This window comes from Anoplophora glabripennis, unplaced genomic scaffold (assembly GCF_000390285.2).
Source record: "Anoplophora glabripennis isolate ALB-LARVAE unplaced genomic scaffold, Agla_2.0 scaffold1310, whole genome shotgun sequence".
Taxonomy (NCBI): Eukaryota; Metazoa; Arthropoda; class Insecta; order Coleoptera; family Cerambycidae; genus Anoplophora; species Anoplophora glabripennis.
The window spans coordinates 57,910-64,665 of record NW_019417417.1 but is presented as its reverse complement, the minus strand read 5'-3'; the positions used below and the strand labels follow the sequence as shown (position 1 = coordinate 64,665).

Genomic DNA, 6,756 nt, shown 5'->3' with positions numbered 1-6,756 from the left:
TTTATTTGGTATGGCTGGATTCGGTTTTCTATAAGCTTTTCAACGAGCCCCCATGCCTTATCTTTCCATTTGAAAAAAAGTAGGGGTAGCTGGGGGTTAGGTGGTTGAAGAAAAATTAATTATTATATAACCGAAATATGGGAAAAAATCAAAATCAGTTAACGTGTTTCGGCGTTTTAAAAAAATTAACTCATTCAAAAGATATGAATTTTATTCCGTACTTCTGGCCATCCCTTTATATTTAATTCATCAAAATAAATTATTTTATTTAGGTATATTCCAATTTATTTTTCCTTGTAATTAATCTTTCAGATATTTTTGTAATTCTGAGAAAGTTTACTTAATTGCTGGTGGACTGGGAGGTTTCGGATTGGAATTGGCCGACTGGTTGATTCTTAGAGGAGCCAAAAGAATCGTGTTAACGTCAAGGAAGGGAATTACCAATGGATATCAGGAGTACAGATTACGGTAACAATAAATAACGTTGTGGATTTATGTAAATTTAGATAATCTTCAAAGAAAATATTTAACTGATTTGCTTGAAGATTACAAAATTGTACTTTGTACAGGATGTCGAGTCAAGAATGGGCAATACTTCAACCCTATCTTTCTTGGACGAAAATAAGTCCACTTGCATTACAACAATTTTACTTCCTTAAAAAGTTGTGGAATTATTTTTTTATTTTATTTTTATTATGATAATTTATTTATTTTTTGGGTAACTGTACTCAAATTTTGGAACAGAATTTTTTTGGATGATAATAAACACGAATATCTACCTGTTTTCGTTAAATATATAGGGTGTTCTGAGCGCCCGTGCCAATATATTATTCTCTTCGGGTTTCTGTTAGCGATACAGATTTTTGGAAAACAATTAGGTAGGTAGTTATTTTGAAATAGCAATCTACTCGCTATAAAAAAATGTTTACTTGTTGGAAGGAGCTAAAATTAAAAAACTATTGCTACTACGTATTTGTCACACAAAAAATATTGTTTTCCAAAGTTTAAGTACAATTGCCAAAAAATACTAAGTAAATTATCATAAAAACGTGAAACAAAATACTTTCTCAGGCCGTCGTCATCTTATTTTCGTCTTAGGTAGCTAGCCTAAAATTAAACTCTATTATATGTAGAAATTTCATACTAATTGGGTATTTTTTTCAATTGTTCAATAGAATTTGGAAAACGTATGGCGTTATAGTGAAAATATCAACAGCTCCTATAACAACAAGAGAAGGGTGCAAACAGCTCATAGAAGAATCATTAGAGCTGGGTAGCATAGACGCTGTTTTTAATTTGGCTGTGGTTTTGGCCGACGGAGTTTTCGAAAACCAAACCCGTGAAAATTTCGTCGTTTCTTTCGGACCCAAAGCATATGCTACGCAGTATCTTGATGAGTTTACGAGAAATATGTGCCCAGACTTACGGTAATAATATATTTTCCCCCTTGGGAAATAAAACATTAAATTACAAACGTAATAAATAATCAACATTAATTTTTATTTTGCAGCCAATTTGTAGTATTTTCGTCTGTATCATGTGGGCGAGGAAACGCCGGTCAAACTAACTACGGAATGTCCAATTCCGTGATGGAAAGAATATGTGAACAAAGGAGACAGGCAGGTTATCCCGCAATGGCCATCGAATGGGGAGCAGTTGGAGAGGTTTGTCCCCAATTCGCGAATATTTTTATATACTTATTAAATCAGATGATAAGATATAAATATTTAAATGATATGAGTACATATTCTTTCAGTAGTCACAACTAATATAACAGGTAATTTTTAGGTAGGACTGGTTGCTGAATTGATGGAAAATGACACGGAAATTGAGATAAGCGGGACGTTACAGCAGGGGATATCCAATTGTCTCCAGCTGTTGGATACTTTATTGAAACAGAAAGACGCCGTCATCGTGTCCAGTATGGTGGTAGCCGAAAAAAAATTATTAAGTTCTGCGGACAATGTCGTCGATGCTGTTCTCAATATATTAGGTAAATTTCTAAATTGCTTAAATCATTTACATCTGCATATAGCATAATATGTAAATTGGCAACTCCAAAAATATTAATCATATGTTTTGAAATAAATATTAGCCCTGTTCGCGGTAGCGATTTTGGATTAGTTTTCACATGAGGTGCAAGCTCACTTTGAATTTCGAACAAACACATTCAGAATGCAACATATTTAATAATAATAATATGGGATAGCACGGACAATAGTATATTATGTTACTAGGAGTAGAAGGCGATCATTATGTGTTGAGCCCAAAAGTTTGCTCGCCGAGGCGTTAGCCGAGGCTGAGCAAATTGGGCAAAACACAATAATGAGCCTTCCACTCCGAGTGACATATACTATTTTTTCTTCAAGCGTGAATATAAAAAATTACTAATTTTGAAAATTTATAGCGGATAACGCGATGTTCAATCTCAGCACAAAATAAAATCAGTAGGTAGGTAATACTATTTATTTTATACATTTTATACATTNCTATAAAATAACTTGAAGTTTACAAATTATAACAAAATTTTGTATTACAAATATAAAAAGGTTAAATATATATCTACCTATAATTTAAAAAGTACATACCTTGGTTGCTAAATATTTATCATCAGGTGCTTTATTCAGGAATTCGTCAAATTCTTTTTTAGACAAAACTTTCGACTTTTTTGGTTTATAATTTTCACCTTGTCGTTTCAAAAATGTAATTAATTTTGAATATTTCTCAATATTTACATTATGTTTAATTTAGATTTTACCATTGAATATTGCGCCCATAAAGTTGAACTTTTCAGTGTTCTGGATAATCTTGTAAAATATGCTATCATCACATTTTCTGAATAAATATGTGCATTATTTTCTTTTGCCCAATTTATGAATTTATCATAAGCATTTTCATAAATTTTTCTCGACTTTGTTGGTATAAGTGTTGCCACTGATGTATTTGCAATTTCCAGTAATTCTGGTGGTGTGCACTGCCTTTCTTCAGACATTTTAAAAACGACCCGACGCGACATCAAATTTCAACTGACACTTAATGAAACGTCAAAGCTTCTTAAATCTTTAATTCGTTGCTAGGATACTTACCTACACATTGTTACATTTTTTTACTAGTTAAAAAATGAAAAATATTTGTACTAGTTAAACAATGGGCTGCTTCTAAAGGAGATGTTGCACTATATAATATAAGTATTATTATACGCTTGAAGAAAAAACTATTATTTGACTTGTCATAGTTAAGAAAATAAATAATTCTTTATTCATCATTCTAATCACGTATATGTACAAAGCACTCAATTTATGATCATTCTCTCATTAATCTAAAATACGAGATTCATTGTAATGTATAGTTATAAAACTTTATGGATTTTACTTATTATGACTAAAATCTTAAGTCTCACGTTGGTAATATCTCAAGGTTAAGCAACATTATATTAATTGAAACTGTTTCTTTAGGTATATCTGATTCCAAATCGGTAAGCTTACATTCAACTTTGGCCGAATTGGGTATGGACTCAATGACAGCCGTCGAAATTAAACAAACTTTAGAGAGAGATTTTGAGGTGTTCCTTGCTGCAAAAGATGTCAGAAGTATAACGCTATCAAAGTAATTATTTCTTACCGTATTTTCTGTTAATGTTGATGTTACTATTATTTTTTGCAGATTGAAAAGTATCCAAGATGAAAAAATAGTAAAAGATACCAAAGAAACCGACGATTATGTTGATACTGACATGTTATTTAGACTGCTCGGTGATACAACTTGTAATCCTTTGACTGATCTAGAGTTGGAATCTAAAGTTCCTCAAAATTCGGAGGCTCCCACGATACTACTGTTTCCAGGAATTGAAGGAGGGCCCAGTGTATTTCAAGGCTTCACAAAATACCTTAATGCCCACACCGTTGGTCTAAATTTGAACTTAGATGTCAGTTGCAAAAGTATTGTCGAAATGGCGCAATCCCTGGTGCCTGTAAGTCATACAATTTTTCGGATAATTAAAAGTAATAGTGATTTTTTTAGACTGTGCAGCGGTATTTCCCTGCCACATTTACTTTGGTGGGCTATTCTTTTGGAACTGTTATAGCAATAGAAGTGGCTAATATTTTGGAATCTCTAGGATACAATGGCACATTAATATGTATTGATGGATCGCCGTTGCTCATGAAAGAGATGTCAATTGATTTTGGCATAGAAATCGAGAAGAACTATGAAACGACAATGTTATGTCATATGCTTTCCTTTTACTTCTCATTAGAAGTAATTGAGAAACATAAGGTAAAAAACTGAAAGTAATATCAATCATTCCTATCAAAACTAATACATATATTTTAAACTGTTTGCAGGAGACCATTCTGAAATGTGCAAATTGGGATGAAAGGCTGAACTTCACCTCAGAATTAATCAAACAGAACACCCTTCATGATGTGGACTATCAAAGAATAATTGCCAATGGAATTTATAAGAGATCAAAAGCCTTGATGACCTACACTCCAACTTACACCAAACTAAAAGCAGACATAGCTCTAGTCAAGCCAAGTCAAGTTAGTTCTGGAAGTCTTCCTGAAGATTATGGATTATCAACATATTTTGAAAAACCTGTCAAAATCCATACATTTGAGGGAAACCACATCACCATCTTGGAGAATGAAGCAACGGCAGAAGTGATAAATTCGTTTCTTAAGAAAGATGCTGGCGACGCATGGAATTAGATGTTTGTTAAATATATGAATAAAATTCTTAAATAATCTTTAAATTCAACAATGTATTTTTGAGGAACACATTTTTTAATAATAAACAAGTCCATGAAATTTTATTTGAAGATAATCGGTAGGAGCAAATTGTGAAAAGATTACAAATATATGTAGGTATGTAAAGAAAACAAGCAACTTTTATTAAGCAACTCATGATCTAAAACATTATGATTTAACTTGGAAAAAACTTTTCACATGAATGTGTTAAAATAATGGTGGTTTCTGATTCTCGGCGAGTAGGGTTGAAATATTTTTAAAGCAAATTTATGAAATTTATGCAGATTATGCTTTAAAAAATCCATTCATTAGAGATGCCTATAATTGTTCGATAGTAATTTAAAAAGCATTCCTACTTGAACAAATAGAAAAATCTGATGCTGCTATATAATATATGAAAATTATTCTTTATTTAATTTTATTTCTATATTTTATCATATGCACTATTTAAACAAATTTAAAGCCGTCTCTAGTGCGGCAGCCAGCTGTACCTTTAATATCGAAGCTGAGCTGACGCGCACCCTGCAGTGAGAAAGCGCTGATGGGGGTTTTGACGGTTTAAATTTTGTGTTCGAAATGCTGAAATTTATTCATATCTCGTTTAAAAGTAAAACAAAAATTAAACGAATAGACGAATTACTTACCAATAGACGATATGCTCTACAAAAATTATTCAAAGTTGTTTCAATGTGCTAATAAACATACTTCCAAACGACGGTCAAAATTCTGTCACCAAAAACACCACACCACACCACACATTTACTGAAAACCGTGGCTGAAACCGAGATCTCTGTACAACGTGAGGATTTGCATCACATCACATCAATCACACCAATAAATGTTTTATATGCCGGCTAAGTAATACTGCAACACACATCGCACGTGTACAAGACGCATAGGGTCGGTTTGTCGGCTTACATTTTTTATGGTTAATTTTCTTAATTTATTTTCTCGAAAACAGAAGCATTTAGACCATGCTCATTTTCGTGCTCTCTATCCTCTATCATCCTTTTAAAGGAATGTACTTTTTCAGAAACACCTATATATGTGCACTCGACGCAAGATAAAGGTTTCCAATCTGAATCGTATTTTGTTTGAAATGCGACGGCTTAACCGCTTGTCTATATGGGGCGTTCCCATTAAACTCGTGTGCCAATATTTTACCGTCACATCTGACATTTTACGAGTTTTATACAAAAATGCTTTCCTGGTAGATTGGCATTTTTAAAATGGGGCTAATCGGCAAACTCTTATAGCAGACCCCGTAAGCATTATTTATTACCTATCTTGTTTCTATTAAGAGTTGCATATACAGGGTCGGAAAGTCCCCATGGTCCATCGGCCGTTACGTGAGAGCGATAAAGTAAGTCATAGAAATCCGTGCGATAGAGAAAGATGGCTATAATGAAGGCGTCTAATAGTCACCGCCCATTTCGCCTTCCACAAATAAGACATTACAATAGAAAAATCGATTCATCGTAGTTAATAAATCTTGCGAAACGTCTACTACCTACTTACGAATAGTCAGATTGAATGGATTTAAGAAAATTAAAAATTTTAATTTTTTTTTTAATTTTGAAAACCCTGCAGCTCGGAAACGGCGGCCTTAAGAGCCTACGTGTGTGTAACAAAATTTACTTAATTTTAACCACAGAATGGGCTTCTGGTTTTTTCTGTACGCCATTAATGAACACTGGATAGGTGCCCGCAATGAAATCAGTTGAAGTTTCTTATAAAAGTTGTAAAGCATACAATTCTACATAAAAATAGCCTCTTGACTTTTTCTTGTACTATTAAAATTAACAGAGTTAGGGAGGCTGGAAGTTACGGGAAGATTTCAGAAATTTAAAAAAAAATCATAAGCAGAAAAATGAATGAATTTTGTAAATTTGTTTTTTCAATCTACTCTAAAAAATGTAACTTTTCTTTCAAGAGAAATAGATATAATTTTTAATTTTTAATAAGAAAGTTATAACAATTTCAAATTTTTAATCGTTAATTTTAATTA

At 32.6% G+C, this 6,756-nt stretch overlaps 1 protein-coding gene across 1 annotated transcript in view; it reads left to right on the top strand.

The window, feature by feature from the left end:
* The window catches only part of LOC108914573 (fatty acid synthase-like), a gene marked incomplete at its 5' end in the record, with an annotated part of 24,406 nt that extends 19,697 nt beyond the window's left edge, over positions 1 to 4,709 (top strand). Inside the window, 8 exons of the mRNA XM_023456263.1 lie at positions 313 to 468; positions 1,176 to 1,427; positions 1,511 to 1,664; positions 1,789 to 1,993; positions 3,456 to 3,606; positions 3,664 to 3,970; positions 4,021 to 4,275; positions 4,344 to 4,709. Of these exons, the coding sequence (XP_023312031.1) occupies positions 313 to 468; positions 1,176 to 1,427; positions 1,511 to 1,664; positions 1,789 to 1,993; positions 3,456 to 3,606; positions 3,664 to 3,970; positions 4,021 to 4,275; positions 4,344 to 4,709 (1,846 nt within the window). The remainder of the gene's footprint in view (positions 1 to 312; positions 469 to 1,175; positions 1,428 to 1,510; positions 1,665 to 1,788; positions 1,994 to 3,455; positions 3,607 to 3,663; positions 3,971 to 4,020; positions 4,276 to 4,343) is intronic.
* Between the last annotated feature and the right edge of the window lie 2,047 nt (positions 4,710 to 6,756).